This window comes from Plecotus auritus (assembly GCF_963455305.1).
Source record: "Plecotus auritus genome assembly, chromosome: 3".
Taxonomy (NCBI): Eukaryota; Metazoa; Chordata; class Mammalia; order Chiroptera; family Vespertilionidae; genus Plecotus; species Plecotus auritus.
In genome coordinates, this window is record NC_137772.1 from 25,371,316 (window position 1) to 25,386,782 (window position 15,467).

At 45.5% G+C, this 15,467-nt stretch overlaps 1 protein-coding gene across 16 annotated transcripts in view; it reads left to right on the plus strand.

Annotated features, from left to right (window-relative positions):
* TACC1 (transforming acidic coiled-coil containing protein 1) overlaps positions 1 to 15,467 on the plus strand; it is a 106,452-nt gene that overhangs the window by 49,941 nt on the left and 41,044 nt on the right. For 6 of the 16 annotated variants that reach the window (XM_080660900.1, XM_080660905.1, XM_080660901.1 and 3 more), the window contains 2 exons: positions 8,086 to 8,272; positions 9,218 to 9,333. The exons of 1 other annotated variant lie outside the window; for it this stretch is intronic. In XM_080660900.1, the coding sequence (XP_080517026.1) occupies positions 8,112 to 8,272; positions 9,218 to 9,333 (277 nt within the window). In that variant the 5' untranslated portion in view covers positions 8,086 to 8,111. Of the gene's footprint in view, positions 1 to 7,749; positions 8,273 to 9,217; positions 9,334 to 15,467 lie in introns of those variants that run through there. 9 more of the 16 variants (XM_080660894.1, XM_080660895.1, XM_080660902.1 and 6 more) reach the window with 5 other exon arrangements.

A 15,467-nucleotide genomic window follows, 5' to 3' on the forward strand; every position in this document is an offset into this window, starting at 1 on the left:
ACAGGATATGCCTATTTTGTGTGTGTATGTTATTATTTTTATTTATTTTTTTATTGTTTAAAGTATTAAAAATAGTAGTACATGTTTCCTTCCCCCCCTCACCCCCCCATTTACCTTCCCCTGGCCTCCCCTAGCCCCTGGCACATGCCCTCACCACCCTCCCCCTCCCCCAGTGTCTTGCGTCCATTGGTTATGCTTATATACCCCCCCCACACACGCACACACAGCCTTCCCACTATAATTTGACAGTCTGTTCGATTCTTCTTTGCCTCTGTATCTATCTTTTTGTTCATCAGGTTATAATGTTCTTTATTATCCATAAACGAGATCATGTGTTATTTTTCTTTCACTAACTGGCTTATTTCACTTAGCATAATACTCTCCAGGTCCATCCATGCTGCTGCAAATGATAAGAATTCCTTCTTTTTTATAGCAGCGTAGTATTCCATTGTGTAGATGTACCATAGTTTTCTAATCCACTCATCTGCTGATGGGCTGTTTTCTTAGGATGATATGCCTATTTTTGCATAAATGTGTCAATATCTTGTAGACCTAATCCCATCCTTGATTTTTAAATATTGACAAATCCTAAGAAAAATCCCCTAAGAATTTTGAATGAAACTTGCATTAGACCTATAAATTAATGGTGCAGTACTGCCGCCATCTTTACAATATTTAGTTTTGCTAACTAGGAACAGTGTGATATCTGATGCATTTATTCAGCTAGTTGGGTTAGCTTATACTTATTGGTGAGTAAATGACTGATGTTTTAATATTGGGAGTTTTAAAACAGACACAAAGGAAACAGGTTTCCCGTCTCCCCACTTTGTACTATAACAGAGAACTAAAAGGACATATTTCCTTCCATTTTCACTCACATGTAGTTTCAGAACCAAAAAATGGCAGTTAATCTTTCACTCTAAACAGATGGAAGCTGGAAGTCACAGAAGGCTGCGTATCATGTCATGGAATTTGCTTCCTAGTTTCCCATCTTTTTATCTTCTAGAAACACAGGCAGATTATTTGTCACAAACACACGAGTTACAGTAATGAAATGCCCCCAACGCCCCAGAGTGAGGATTGAGGCAGAGGGGGTGTCTCAGTTATTTTGGAAATCTTTCTGTGGTTTTATTCTTTCTCCTGGTGGACACTTCTCCTTACATCCTCCTGTCAGTGAATCCCTGCTGCCCTTTCCAAGTGTCCTCTCGATCCGTCATCTCCTAACTTCTTAGTGATCGTGTTTCACACATTGGCTATGGGACATGCACTTACGGGGATAGTGGGTAGAATATCGGCTATCAGGATGATCTCAGAAAATCTGGGCCATGTGATCGATGTTCCTCTAGTCTTCCAGAGACATTTTATTTTATTTTGGAGGCAGGGTAGAGGAGAGGGAATAAAATGGCTGCAAGATAAGGAATATTATTCTGTTTCCAGTTCTTGAATTCCTTCAACCTCTTTAACTCAAGCCTTAGATTCCACCACCCCAGAAGCCAGGTAAATGAAGTAAAGTAGACCTCTCCAATGTGGAATAATATTCATTGTTAGAAACTGAAATTCATAAGCAAGTTAGAAAGGGTTCCCGTCTGAGGCTTTCCATATCTAGGAGGGCTCACTTTTCTCATTACCTAGTGGGCTGAAAAGGAATGTAAGCTCAACAGAGAAAACAAAATGTGCTAAATCCTTAACAGTTATTTTTACCAGAGGAGAGACCTGTTTGACTGGCTCTGTAACTGCAATGTTGTTTGGCAGGAAAAACCAAACTTATATCTACTGGAATAGAAGGTATTTCTAAATTTAAAGATTGTTCATTGCTCGGGGTGGATCTTTTGTGTTTGTTTTTGGTTTGCTTGTTTTCAACTTCAGATTTGCGGTAGTTGGTGGGAAGAATGATGAATAATGTTAGGGTTATTTTCTTCACGTAGAATGGGCAGACCGACTAATTCTGTTTATATCTTTTGTCCTCAACAACTGTTTCTCTAATACTCTTACACTCCAGGGTAGAGAACTATCATGAATTTTCTTATCAAGTCAGTAAACATATCGTCATGATATTTGATGGGAATAGAGAGAACCTCATAAAGTGGCTCTAAAACAATACCAGTTTAGTGTAAACATCATAAAATATATGCCCCCCCCCCCCCCGACTTCTCTGAAGGCTGACACAATATAATTCTGCTATGTGGCAGTTCTGCTATAGGTTTCATTGTGACATAAGTTAAATGGCATACTTTCTGGGGAAATAAAACTTTACTTTTTGATACAGAACAAAATAGATTCGAGGGTGTATCTGACAAGAGTTGTTCACCAGAGAAAAACCTGAACAAAGGTCTTTGAGCAGGCCCCAGGTGGGAAGCTGGGCCAAGTCTTTATTAATTAATTAATTAATTTATTTATTTATTTATTTATTTATTATTATCATTATTTTGACTTAAAAAATGAAATTTATTTTCTCACAGATCTGGAGGTTGGAAGTCCAAAGTCAAGGTGTCGTTGGCCAAGTCTTTAATGGATGCAATCTGGTTCATTTTACTCTTTCTGGCACTTTGAAAGAGTACTGATTAGCTATGGACACAAATCTGGCTTTTCTCTTTTAAAAATTAGGAGGTTCTCTTTATAATTTTCAATGTAAACGTGTAGTACAAAGTCCCTGATTTGGGTGTGTTTAGGTAGTGGAGTGAAGATTCTATAGGGGATAACATCAGATCTTGCAAGGTTAAGACTGTAATGTTAACACGGTGGAATATGGTCAGATGCTGTTATTGTCAGTTGTCTTGCACAGACATCAGCATGCCCTTGCCTAGTTAACCGAGGTAGGTAAGGAAAGCAGGCTTCCTATTGACAATGCCTGTTTTCCACTGAGGGAGGGAGGTATCCTAGTTGTGATTTTGCAGCTGGTACCACATAAGCAGGAAGCAGGACTGTAGTAGCAGCAACAATTTTCAAGGAATGTCTAACCAATGGAATCACTTGCTCCGGGGTATTCTGCTTTCCTGCAGTTTGATATAGTGCAGAACAGGGGTCCTCAAACTACGGCCCGCGGGCCACATGCGGCCCACCGAGGACGTTTATCCGGCCCGCCGGGTGCCGCTGCCTGTCCTGCTTAGCAGCCGACTCGTCCCGGGACCGCAGTGCGTATAGGAATTTGTTCATAGTTGTTTTTTTTTTTTTAAAAAACTATAGTCCGGCCCTCCAATGGTCTGAGGGATAGTGAACTGGCCCCCTGTTTAAAAAGTTTGAGGACCCCTGGTGCAGAGGGTACTGAAAGGCAGAAGGCCAGGTTCTAGATTCAGCTGTGGTGTTAAATAGCTGTGTGACTCCTGGCAGGTGGTCGCCCTTTCTGGTTCAGCCAGCAAATTGAGAATGAGAAAACATGCCCTGCTACATGAGAGAATGATTATAGAGGTCAAATGAAACTTTATTGATATAAGGTACTACTTTTAAAAAGTATATTTTTATTGATTTCAGAGATGAAGGGAGAGGGAAAGAGTGCAACATCAATAAGAGAGAATCAATGATTGGTTGCCTCTAGCACACCTCCTTCTGGGAACTGAGCTGCAACCAGGGCATGTGCCCTGATTGGGAATCGAACCGTGACCTCTTGGTTCATAGGTTGACGGTCAACCACTGAGCAACACTCGCTGGGCCATAGAAGGTCCTATTATCATTACGTCTTAGAGACTTTCATTTAAATATTCAGGAGAAAAAAAGCTAAGGATTGAGGGCGTTTAGCTTGGTGAGTGGGAGAAGACATTCAGTGATCAGGTTGATGGAGGAACCACAGGCAGGGAGTGCCCCACCACGTCTTGGGAACTTCATGCAGCGAAGAGATGGCTTTCGAAAAGCTGGGTGGGGGAGTGGGAGATGGTCCATGGAGGTTCCATAGAGGCACATCATCCTGGTTGCCATTGGTCATTTCAATTTCGTACCAGCCAGTGCTTTTCAATTATTCTCATACCTTCAAAGCTGCCCAGTGACTTCGGTTACCTCATCAATCGGACAGTTAATCTCAGTTGAAGTAAATGTGTCTTTTGCTCATCAAATTCTTAAGTTGTTAGAAAATACAGATAAGTTGACTGGTTTGTCTGTCTGCCTGACCTTTCTGGTATCTCAGTGGCTGTTTTATCTCTGTGACTCCTTAGTGTCATCCTGACCCTATACTCCCTCCTTGCCTCCTTCACTCCCTCCACATCATCTCACAGATGCCTTCTCATTTCACAGGCTGGCTGTCGGGACGCCATTTTCTCAGCAGGAGGCTTTTCCTTCCATTTTAAAGTGTTCCCATGGTGCTTGGCTTGCTTACAGCACTGACACTTAGTGAGCAAATGCAGTGAAAGAAAGATAAGGACACTCATCCCAGATTTGCTTCCTTTGCCCTCTGGGGAGAAGCTGTCCCCTTCTCTAGGCGGTCTGGGAGCAGGGAAAGCAGCAGTTTCAGAGCCCCCAGGTTGCTGCCAGAATGAGTTTCTAAATGAAATGTTACTTGCTCAAAGCCCGATGACTTTACTCCGTCCGTCCAGGCTCCGTGGACCACTCAGGCGCACAGGTAGATGGCTTTTGTTTGTCATGCACCATGGTGGCGTCCACAAAGTTTCAAACAACTTAAATAGGTGAGAACTTTAAAGATTGGAGCGTTTTTATGAAACCACGATTTTGGTTTCTCTTGGAAAGTTGTTCAGTGGCAACACTGAGCACCAGGAACTGGGTAGGGCTGCCTCTTAGCCGAGGCAGTGTTTTCCAAGTAGCACAGCTACCACCCCGGCCTTGTCACTCCCTTATATTAAAAAGGTAGGTACTTGTGTTTGCTCCCCCCACTACAGGATCCAGTTCAGACTCCTTAACAGGTGTACAGGATCCTTCCCAACTAGGCCCCGTCCTGCCTCTGCCCCTCACCTCCTGCCATGTTCCCACAGGCGTTCTCACAGTAGTTATGCTGCTAAATGGATAGTTGTGTGCCTATTTGAACTGACTTACTCATATATATATATTTTTACCTCAAAGACCCATTTCCCAGATCCTTCCGGAGCATGCATTAGCTGCCAAGTCTGTTCCTGGCCTGGCTACCATTGTCGTGTGTTTCAAGGGAGTGACCTTTTAGATTTTCATGGTGTGTTGATCCAGAGCTTCTGTGAAGGGCAGGAAGCAGAGGAAGGAAGAGAACAGATGGGGTCCTTTCTGTGCTTATGGTCATGTATTTGCAGACATTTCGTCCCATGAAGTTGAGGACGTAGCAGCAAAATGATAGTTTACTTTGGTTAGAATGCCTGTTGTCAAACATTGCCCACTTTCCCAGAATTACAAGAACATTCACATATCAGTTAGTCTCCTTATTTGTACTTCTAGACAATAAAATCAATTTGAGCTATGGAGCAGTTACTTTATTGCTGTCCACATTGAGTGCAGGAGCTTGCAGAGGAGTGATTTTTTTCAGACACTGAGCATTTGCGTCTCCAGTTTCAAGAAACTGCTGTATAGGCCAGGCTTTATCTTAGTGGGGCCATCACTTGTCCCAGGTTCTGTTCTGTGCTGGTTCAAAACCTTGATTTCTTCAGGAGAAGTCAGGTTTTAGGAATTTGTCACCCTAGCCAAACTCATATGTCTATTAGTAAACTAGAATATTCCTTTTCTGCACATTTATTAAACACTTACGGAATGTGTGGCCATCCTAATTTCTGGGGAAACAAAACTGAATCATAAATCCAATGTGGTTGGTCCCTGCCATTTAAAGCTTATGGTGCAGAAGTGGGACAGAGAAGTAAACAAATATATTATATATAGTATGCTAAGTGTAGAGTGACCTTACACCCTGGGATGCCCTGGTTTATGTCTGTTGTCCTGGTATAACTATTTATAGTGCCTCCTTTCAAAACTACCTAAGGGCCACAGTAAGTCTTTCTGGATGTTTGGGGAATAGAGATGGTAAAAAGGTTGAAGAAATCAGCATGCTTTCCCAGAACCGGTGCGGAAGTTCAGGCAGTCAAGGTCAGAGAGCTGAAGGTAGAGGAAGCGGGGAGGACTGTGTAAAACTGCAGGCAAAAGGGAGATTGTTCCGGAGAAAGCAATCAGTTGTTTCAAACTAGTCATTTTCCCCAAAATTAATCCTGTGAAATTCCCCAGGACACTTGGTAAAATACAGACTTTTCCAGATCCTGCCAGCATTTTGAATTTGTGCTTTTAAAGAAGTGCCCCAGATGATTCTTGGACATAGTGAAGGATCTGAACCAATTCTCTACCAATTATGGCTAGGAATACAAAAGGCCGGGAATGTGGAGTGGCAGAAGCAGCAAGACTAGAGTACAAGTCACAGATCAGCCAGGCAGTGACCCGGATAAGAAAAACCCATGGTAGAACCAGTTGGGAGACATTGCTGAGTAATTTAAAAATTTGAGAACTATTCAGGAGGAAGAATGAACAGGACCTAGGCTGTGCCAGTTACTCATTTACATGGGATACTGTTATTTCCAGGCAGCAAAACACTTGTGTTAAATACAGGAACCTGGGGAACCTTATAATCGAAAGGTTTATGTGGTGTACCATAAACCTAAAAATACAGTTGGATAGTGTTGTGGTATATTCATGTGAACCTAAAAAAAAAAAAAAAAGACTCCTGCTTACTTCACATCTTCATAGTCTCCAGAACACTCATGACAGTTGTGTTTATCCCCGGGAAGACGCTGGATAAATTCTATACCCATCCTGACACCCCCAACCCTTTCATCTAGACTTCGGGCAAACCCCTGCCCTTCTGTTACGGTGAGGCAACCTGCCATGCCCCATCTTGCATTATTTTTGCTTAAACAGTCATGATTCATCAACAAAGATTTGTTCCTAAGTTCTGGAGCTGCTCTCTCTGTGGGAACCTGCAACCACCTCACAGATGCACCATAACCCTGGGAAATTATAACAGTACAAGAGCCTGGTGTCTGAGGGAGCACTGGTGAGGAGCCATCCCTAAATGGAAAACGAAGAAGCCCTCGGAGAGTTCTGCCTTCAAACATTAAGAGGGTTTTAATTTTGAAGGCTGCCTTCGCTCGGCCCATTGGCATACTCTGGAGCAGCAAGCGAAGTCAGAAAGCAAACACTTGGAAGTTATGAAAAGAACGCCTCAAAAGGAGGATGGGAAACCGATCAGGCTATAATTTCACAGGGTAATCCGGCACCCTTTACCCAAGACCTGGCCACAAAGCGTCCACGAGTGCGGTTTGGGGAGGGACAAAAGCATCTAAGTTTCCAGTCCTTGGCTACGCTTGCAGCATTGCTGACGGATTATCCAAATCCTGGGGGTGATAGGGTTGAAGGTGAACAGGCTGAAATCTTCCACGCTGTCAGTATCAGGGAGGGAAAACGCCAGCCAACAGCGGCCTCAAAGTTTTTTTGATAAGGGGCTTAACTTCTGTGCGATCCATCATCAGCAACGCCCTTAAGTCACAGTAGCGAGATGAAAATATAAAAATAAAAAGGGAAGGAGGGGAAGGACCGGCGTGCGCGGACCCAGAAAAATGGATCTTCCCAGTTCCTGACGCTGACGGAGCCCTTTGGGTGCCGGGGTCCTCCGCCCGCAGCCCCCAGGCGCAGACGGGAAGCCCCCTGCCCGCAGTCCGGACGCGACCAGCGTGGCGCCGCGGCGGGGGTGTCCGGTGGGCGCGCTGCAGACATCAAAGCGCTGCGGCCGCCGCCGCCCCCCCCCGCGCGCGCGCAAGTAGTACGGTCCGAGGGGGCGGCTCCTGGGGCGCGGCTCCCCCGGCAGCTGATGCGCACCGCGCCGGCGGGGAAGCGGGACCTGGGAGCCGGAGCCCCGGAGTACCCGACCTTCCCGGTGTCGCGGGGCCCTGAGGAGGCCCCAGGACAAGCATCTTCCCGGAGGGAGTCGCCGGGCGCAGGGGGGCGCCGCGGCTGCCCCATTTGGGAAGGAGGACTAGGAGGAAGCGACGCTGCCTGCCGGCCAAGAGGAAGCGCTTCCACCCCGGCCCCGACGGCGCTCGTTTAACCACATCCGCGCCTCCGCTGGAAACGCTTAACGGCGCCTGTCACCGGTTCCCTCCATTTTGAAAGGGAAAAAAGGCTCTCCCGTTCCCCTACTCTTAGGAGCTGGAGCCGGAGGATCCGCGCTCATGGCGTTCAGCCCTTGGCAGATCCTGTCCCCCGTGCAGTGGGCGAAATGGACGTGGTCCGCGGTACGCGGCGGGGGCGCCGGAGACGACGAGGCCGGAGGGCCCGAGGGCGACCCCGAGGAGGAGGACTCGCAAGCTGAGACCAAATCCTTGAGTTTCAGGCAAGTACACGCATCCCTGCCGAGATGCAAACGTGCTGCCATCCACCCATCCATTCATCCACCCATCCATCTGTGGTTGGCTCACTCTGTGTGCGTGTGTGTGGTCGCCCACCCGCGTAACCATATTCATGGCAATGCTACGTTCCTGCCTGTAACCAGGTCCCCGCTGTGCACTCGGAAGTTCAAGATGCCCTGTCCTCCCGTGTATTTTCCTTCTCCCTTTTCAGTGTGAGCTTTCTGAACCTAACCCAGAATCTGCAGTCTCTCCGCACCCCCCCTGCCTCAGTCACCTTCTCTAAGCTTCGATCTCCCGGCCCCCGGCCCTACGCGCGCGCGCACACACGCTCACAGTGTCATGGATCACACCCGGTGATCCCACTGTGTCCCCAAAATGCGGTCTTGGTAAAGAAGGTCGCGTGATGACAGGCCCCTGGCAGCTGGTGAGAAATGGTGGTCTCTGCTGTGCTGTCACTCGTGTGATTGCAGAAGGCAGGTGACAGCATCCTCCGCCTCGGGCCGAGTGAGTTAAAACAGGTAGAGAGAGGCCTGCCAGAGAAAAAGGCATCGTGGCGAGAACTGGCTTAATTTTTTAGGGGTAAGGGGCAATCTTAATTTTTAAGGCTCTGGGAAAGGGCTCTTGTGAGAAAAGGAGTCTGTTGAAAAGAGCTTTTACTCCTGGGTGTCAGAGGGAAGGAGGACATCAAAATAAATGGTGCTGGAGAAAAGCCCCGAAGGATGGTGGCGAATTCAGGGAGACGGGATGCCAGACAAGCCCGCGGAGGGCCCTGCTGCAAAACCCGCAGCATCGCCCGTGGCCATTCCGTGCTGAGGACCAGTGGGTTGTAACGTTAGGCAAAAATCCTGGACGTTAGCCGTTTGATAGATTATAAAGGCTGTCGGAAATACCGTTGAAAGTGGTAATTCCTCATTTTTCCCCCTTGGCAGCTCGGATTCTGAAGGTAATTTTGAGACACCTGAAGTTGAAACACCGGTCAAGACACCTCTCAAGGACTGCTGTGATTCATCCCTCGGATTAGCAGGACCTGTGGCCAAAACCCAAGGTAAGGAAAGACTTTCATTGTCTGCCTCTTTTGTTTTAAAGTTTTGAAAATGTAAATGAGGGAAGGAAAAGTATTGATATAGGGCCATTAAAAAAAAGATTTGGATTGTCTCATCATTGTGTAAGTGCTGTTATAAAGCTCCCGGTTTATTTGAAATGTTTGTTTTTTAGGATCCTGTTAGTCTGAGAGGCTTTCTTCCCCAAGTAGTTTGTACATTTGTAGTATGAGATTGTCATCATCAAACCTTCCTGCTGGGCCCTTCCCCTCAACTCCTAAAAAAACAAAAATGTGTGTAGAGGAATGCAGTGGTGAACGCAGGTTTAGATTTGACTTCACAAATTTCCCAGGCTAAGTAGCTTTCTACAGGGTGTGGCTGGAGACAAAAATTATAGGTGAGAGTTGACATTTTGTAGATAAGGAGGAATCTTACGAGGCTGTTTCAAAATTGCTCTTCCTCACACAGGAATGGTGGTGAGCCAGCCCTTCATCTACAAAAGCTTCTGCTGTTCCACTTAATTAGTAGAAATCTTTTTTGTCACACAGCCAGTTTGGAGTAAAATTTCACCTGTCTTGATAGAATTCATTTATCTGCTCAGTAGAGTGCACTGTGATTCAGCAGTGAAAAAGTTCTGCTCTCACCCTCTAACACTACAGAGGGCCATGGACCTTTTAAAGGCTAAGTGAAATATACACGTCAGCTTGTCTTAAGTATTATGGAGATAAAAGTGAAGTGGAGGAAGGAGGCATAGGGTATACAGCGTGGGGGTAGGAGATGCTGAAGGGTAATTAGATGGAGGTTTAATGATTAAGGAGACTTAGCAGAGCCTTGAAGAAAAATTGAGGGAACAGTCTTGCAGATTCCTGGGGAGAGAACCCTTCCAGCAAAGGGAATGGCATCTGCAAAGGTCTGAGACAGGGCCAGCCTTGACAGAGTGGGGCCCGTGGTGGGAGGGTGGCAGTGTGGCCTCATGTTTGAGGACCAGTGAAGGGGAGACAGTGTGGCTGGAGTGGAGTGACGAGGCAGAGAGCAGTAGTTGCTGAAGTCAACCAGGTAAGGGGCGGTATGGATCATATTGTAATGATGCTGCGATTTTCTTTCTGAGTGAGATAGGAAGCCATTGGAGGATGTGTTAGCGGCCTAGTGCTGCCTTGAGAAAGGGCCACAAACTGTGTGGCTTAAACAACAGGAATGTATTCTCTGACAGTTCTGGAGGCTAGAAGTCCAAAATCAAGGTCAGCAGTGACATGCCCCCTCCAAAAGTCCTAGGGAAGAATTCTTCCTTGTCTCTTCTAGCTTCTGGTGGTTGCCAGCAATTCTTAGTGTTCCTTGGCTTATTACAGTCTCTGCCTCCTTCATTACATGGCCTTCTTCTCTCTACTTATCTGTGTCTTCACATGGCATACTTACAAGGATACCAGTCATTGGGTTTAGGGACCATCCTAATCCAGTATGACCTCGTCGTAACTTGGTTACATCTGCAAAGATACTGTTAGCAAACACTGGGAGTTAGGGCTTTAGCACATCTTTTTAGGGAATCCAGGTCAACTCACAACAGAGGGCTTTGAGCACAGAGGAACTGTGCTTGACTTTCTTTTAAAAAGGTTAGCTGGCCCAGCCAGCATGGCTCAGTGGTTGAGCATCAACCTATGAACCAGGAGGTCACAATTCGGTTCCTGGTCAGGGAACATGCCCAGGTTGCGGGCCGGATCCCCAGTGTAGGGCGTGCAGGTGGCAACTGATCATGTGCTTCCCCTTCTGAGAACTGAAAATACCCTCCACTCACCCCAGCTGCTTTTAAAAAAAAAAATATATATATATATATATATATATATATATATTTTTTAGCACTTTTTTTTTTTAAATATATTTTATTGATATTTCACAGAGAGGAAGGGAGAGGGATAGAGAGCTAGAAACATCGATGAGAGAGAAACATCGATCAGCTGCCTCCTGCACACCTCCCACTGAGGATGTGCCCGCAACCAAGGTACATGCCCCTGACCGGAATCGAACCCGGGACCCTTCAGTCCTCAGGCCGACGCTCTATCCACTGAGCCAAACCGGTTTCGGCTAAAAAATATATTTTTATTGATTTCAGAGAGGAAGGGTGAGGCGGGGGGGGGGGGGGGGGGGAGGAGAGAAACATCAATGATGAGAGGGAATCAATGATTGGCTGCCTCCTGCACGCCCCCTGCTGGGGATCAAGCCTGCAACCCAGGCAAGTGCCCTTAACTGGAATCCAACCCAGGACCCTACAGTCCGTGGGCTGCCGCTCTCTCCACTGAGCCAAACTGGCCAGGGCACCCCCAGCTGCTTTTACCATGGTTTTAGACAGAGCCTGCATGGGAACAGGCAAGACTGCATGGGAGAATTTGTGTGCATGCTTTGCTTTGTATTTGTAGCACTCTCAGTGCCTGAAGATGCCACTTGTTCTCAGAACCTTCTTTTTCTTCTCTCAAGATTGGCAGATCAGAAGGGAGATTTGAAAGCCTGAAAGAACTATTTTGTAGCTTTCCCATCACATTTAAATAAAGCTCACAAGACTTGTTAAGTTGGTTTTTGAAAGCTTCTTTGAATTGCCCTCAGCTTGGTCAGCCCCTTCCTCACCATTCTATTAGCTGGTAGTCTGATTCATCCTGACAAATTCTTTGCTAATTGAATAGTGGCCTGTATGGCCCAGGCCCGGCACCCAGAGCCATAGAGACCCAATTGTTTGGTCCTTTCTGTGCTACTGACTCATTATTACAAGTTTTGGTGACTTATACTCTCTAAAAAGTTTTCCTTCATGGACCAGAAAAGCTCTGTGGAGTAGTTCATGATTGGTGATGGTGGTGAGGGTTTGGGAGGGGGGTAGAGTCTGGGAAACAACCACTGCATATGAAATCTCTCAATTTAAGGTTTTTACATAATAAGATGATTGCTCTTTGGCTTGGTAGTATCTTGCCTTCTAGGGCTCCTACCCAACATCTAGAGCTAGGCCAGAGCCCTGTTGACGCCTTTGTCACACACACAGTAAATGTAACAATACAGCCAAAGCACAGGTCTGACCAGGGAAGATACCAGCGGGCAAAAATCCCTGGAGAGTCCTTTCAAATTGAAGTCAATTTCTGGGCCTGAATGATTCCTTCTCCCCAAATTGTTGATTATTTGGCTCCTGACAAAGTTAGTTTTTAGTATTTCTGGGGTTCTACATAGTGGGACAACAGGCGTAGATTATATAAGCCTGTATTTTTTGGAGGGATGATTTATGAGTTAGTCAGGAGCTGGCACTAACATGTAAAAGATCCTGGCTTCCTGGTATATAATGGTCTTCAGATGTGTGGGCTATATCCCATACCATACCCGTGGCCCCCACCCCAATCTCCACTTAATTCTTTGAACTCAGGGAAACATCTATATCTATTTTGAAGTTAATATTATCTTTATTAGAAGGTTTTTAGAGACTGATAGTATCGGAACTCTATAGTATCTCTTCTTAAGACAGAGTTGTATGCCATTCTAGAAATTAACAGTGGATGAGGCTGTGCTGGTTTTTTTTTTAAGCCACAAATAGAAACCGGTTTCAGATTAACTTTCTAGGTTTGGCTAAAACTATAGCCAAAGAGGTTTCTTGAAAATACCAGAGTGGTGGCTATAATGTTTGCACTGATAGTTCTGTGTTTTCTGTCTGTTTGCTTTCCCCCATGAAGGGTGTTTAAGCTGCTGCTCTTCCTGCACTTTCTCTGCTGGGAGATGTATCAGTGAGGAGACATCACCTAGGAAAGGACTTTTGAAAGATACAATCTGAGTTCCACCTTTTTTGGGGGCAGGGGAGAGGGGGGCAATGCTTATGGCCTGGTTTTGTCCAGTGTTTTTTTAGACCATCAAAGCTGTATTGGTTGTGCTCTGCTACTGAGACCTCCCCCACTATACATCCACCTTTTTTTGTTGTTGTTAATCCTCACTCGAAGGATTTTCCATTGATTTTTAGAGAAAGTGGAAGGGAGGAGGAGAGACAGAGAGAGAGAAACATCAGTGAGAGAGAGACACATCGATTGGCTGCCTCCTACACTGTGCCACGACTAGGGCCAGGGATTGAGCCTGTAACCAAGGTATGCGCCCTTGACTGGAACCGGACCCAGAACCCTTCAGTCTGCGGACCGACACTCTATCCACTGAGCCAAACCAGCCAGGGCCACATCCACCTTTATTTACAGATAGTTACTCTGCTTTAAGAAAGAGAATCTTAATGCATGCCGACGCTGTGCTGCGGCCTTGAAACAAGTACCAGTAGTTAAGTCTTCCCTGTTTGATGTATTACTTAGAGGCCTAGATTTTTCAAAGATACACAGTGGCCTCCAGAATAGAAGAAAAGAGGACAGGATCATCTCAGATATTTACTGCTGGAGGCCTTGTAGGGAATGGGGAGTTGTTTGTTGACACAATTTTGGTAGTTTAGATCTGGAATCATCAAACTGTAGATCAAAGACCAAATCTGGCCTGCCACCTGCTATTGCCTATTATTTTCTACTCAAGAGCTAAGAAGTGTTTTTACATTAAATATTTAGAAAAAAATATTTTGGGATGTGTGTAAATTATATGAAATTCAAATTTTAGGGCCTATAAATAAAGTTTTGTTGGAATGCAGCCACATTTACTCATTTAGATGTTGTCTGTGGCTGCTTTCATACTACAATAGCAAGGTTGAGTACTTGGAACAGAGATCCAATGGCCAGAAAAACCTAACAGAAAAGTTTGCTGACTTAGATCCACACTTTCAGAAATTTTGGTAAAAAATAATAAAGTTTAATTAATTTGGCAAGATGACTTAAAAAAAAGCAGCAAGGCTCAACCTGATTGATTAGCAAATGAACTGTGTGTGCTGGGTGCCATTAGTGTAGGCCCCCAGGCAAGACTTTAGGGATAGACTGCTGTGGGCTGGCTATTTGTCTCTTTTGCAAAATGGAAATGATGTGATTGGTCTGTTAATGTACTTGATTCTTTATTGACTAAAAGCTATGAGGAGTTATGACAAAAGGAAGTTAGGGAAGAATGAGAGAATTGTGGAATCATTTACTGTAAGTACAAACATAGACTTTTAACTTTTGCCCGTTAAGTGTTTTTAATGTAACTTTGGTGTTTGAGATTTGTAATTCGACCATTGATATGGTATATTGTTGGTATATATTGTTTAGTTGTTATGGTATATTTATTGGAATGTGTTAGACTACAGATGTAAGATGTAGAAGGAGATCTTATTAAAATCTAAGCCTTAGATTTTTCTATTCTAAGGCTTTGTGTTAGATGTATAACCCATTAAGTATACATTGAAGTGTTCCAGTTGAATCTACAAGTATGGTCTCCTAGGGATTTAGTATAACATCCTCTCCCTGCCCCTACCACAGGGATTGCTTTATTAGAATATTCTAGAACTATAATGGGACTAATAATGACTTTTAACATTACCTGGTTCAACAGTTCAACCCACATGGCTCCTTCTACAACATCCCAGGCTAATGCTTTTATTTTATTTTCTTACTAGTGCCCCAGTGCACAGATTCATGCACATTAAAAGGAAATTAATTAGAAGGTGGCCAGCAGGGCGGGACTGGGCTAGACTGGCCAGACACACCCTGGAGCCAACCTTCCATCATCCCTCCCCTCAGGCCGCACCTGGGGCAGCACCATAGCTTGAAGGGCATCTGCAGAGTGAGCAGGATCCCTCTGGCAGGTGGGGTAACTCGGTCAGGCCTGCGGGGATTGGGCCGAAATCGGCTCTCCAACATCCCCTGAGGGGTTCTGGATTGCGAAAGGGTGGTTCTTGGGTGACGCACCCCAGAATCAGGCTCCCTCCTCTCTGGTTCCGGGGTGTATCACCCAAGAACTGCCGCTGCCAGGTCACCGCAGCTCAGCAGCTCCTGCGTTGAGCGTTTGCCCCCTGGTGGTCAGTGTGCGTCATAGCTGCTGGTCAGAGCATCTGCCCCTGGTAGTCATTGCGCGTCATAGCTACTGGGCAATGGTAGGACGGTTGCTTAGCCTTTTAAAAATAGAGATTTTGTATTTGATTGATTTACAGCTTAAATTTTATGTTTTATTAGAGGCCTGGTGCACGAAAATTCGTGCACTGGGTGGGGGGGGGGTCCCTCAGCCCGGC